The 1,666-nt window shown below is 45.9% G+C and overlaps 1 protein-coding gene across 1 annotated transcript; it reads right to left on the bottom strand.

Annotated features, from left to right (window-relative positions):
* Positions 1-269: 269 nt before the first annotated feature.
* On the bottom strand, positions 270-1,286 carry LOC108485321 (uncharacterized). The gene has a single exon (XM_017789139.2). It carries the CDS (start codon positions 1,284-1,286, stop codon positions 270-272), a length of 1,017 nt encoding a protein of 338 aa, XP_017644628.2.
* Between the last annotated feature and the right edge of the window lie 380 nt (positions 1,287-1,666).

The following is a 1,666-nucleotide window of genomic DNA, read 5'->3' as shown; positions in this document are numbered from 1 at the left end:
ATATATATATTTTTAAACACTAGTAATATTTAAAACTTCTCAATATTCGGGTTTTCTTCTATCCGAATCCTGCACTCAAAGCCCAACTCTTCTAGGCCCAATTTTTGGGCGTTACAACTCTATCCCTAAAAAATTTCGTCCTCGAAATTTCCAACTATCAACTAATCTGTATTACTCAAGTCAAACCACTATGCTTCTGCAAGACTCTAGCTCTAATTGTAAATTAAGTAATTAATACACCATGAGAGAAGTATGCATCAAAGATCCGCTTAGGGCGTCTCCATTCTCACGGCAACATGTTTGCATAGACCAAAGTTGGTGTCTCGCCTTAGTATGTCCCATACCCTATCTGGTGCTCCACGACCACGACCCATTCCATTGCTACGGCCTCTTGCTGGCTGCTGACCACCCCTCGGCGGCTGTATATTACCCGTACTAGTAGTTTGTCCATAATCTGGTCTCCGAGGACACTCTTTGAAACGATGCTCCATCGATCCGCATCTTAAACAGGCTCCAATCCTTTTCCAGCATTCGCCATAATGGCTTTTCCCGCAATCAACACAAGGTTGTAATCTAACAGCAGCAACAGGGGCTTCAGCTCGGACCGACCCATCTGCCCTGGCACCTTTCCTGTGCCTTTGATCAGAATTGGAAGGCTTTAAATCCATTTTGTTTCTACTCCTTTTCTTTTCCCAGCTCTGGCGCTCAGCGCGCTTCACATCCTCAGCTATTTTAGCTTTCTCTACTAATGCCGCAAAATCTCGCTCCCTCTGTGGAGCTATTAATACCCGTAGACTATCCCGGAGGCCATCCTCGAACCGAACACAACGTTCGTACTCTGTTGCTACTATTCCACGGGCATATCGGCTAAGTCGCAAAAACTCTGCCTCATACTCAGCCACAGACCGATCCCCTTGAGTTAAGTTTAAGAATTCCTTCCTCCGGGCATCTACATAGCTTGCCCCAACATACTTCCCTTGAAATGCGAATTTAAAGAATTCCCAGGTAATCCGCTCGAGTTGGATACCCTCTTTCACAGTCAACCACCACTGGTAAGCTTCCTCCCGAAGTAGTGATATTACCCCTTTCAGCTTTTGTTCAGCCGTGCAATCCAAGTCATCCATTATTCTCTCCGTGGCTTCCAACCAGTACTCAGCCACATTCGGGGCTACTCTAGAAATGCCCTTAAAAACTTCTGCTCCATTCGATCGGAGACGTTCCGAAACTGACCCACGGCTTCCGGTACCAGTGTTGGGTCTAGCGACCCTCTCCAGAATACGAAGCATGGCTTAGGATAGTGCGTCATCCCTAGTCGTACGATCATACGGTCTTGTCCCACTATCTGTCGTAGGCGATGCCGGTGTCTCACTAGCGTCCACCACAGGTATAGTATCAGAGGCAAGGGACTCAGCTCGAGCCCCTCTACGGCCTCTACCACGGCCCCTAGTACCCCGTCCACGAGTACCACGTGTGCTCATTGTATCTATCGAATTGTCTGTATTAAGAGTTTTATGCACAGATAGAGTTTCAGAGTTCGCTTTCACAATTCTCAGCCTAGCTACAGTCTCAATCTTATAGTCTCAATATATCTTTAACTACAATGTCATAGCAGAGTCTCAGTAATATAACAGATACTTATTAAAGTTTAGAAAAGGTACTTACAAAC

Source organism: Gossypium arboreum, chromosome 2, assembly GCF_025698485.1.
Source record: "Gossypium arboreum isolate Shixiya-1 chromosome 2, ASM2569848v2, whole genome shotgun sequence".
In the NCBI taxonomy this organism is placed as follows: domain Eukaryota; kingdom Viridiplantae; phylum Streptophyta; class Magnoliopsida; order Malvales; family Malvaceae; genus Gossypium; species Gossypium arboreum.
This window is presented reverse-complemented; position numbering and strand designations above follow the sequence as displayed.

Excerpts from the sequence above, each read along its gene's own strand:
- LOC108485321 (XM_017789139.2), bottom strand. The coding sequence starts at position 1,286 with ATGCTTCGTATTCTGGAGAGGGTCGCTAGACCCAACACTGGTACCGGA.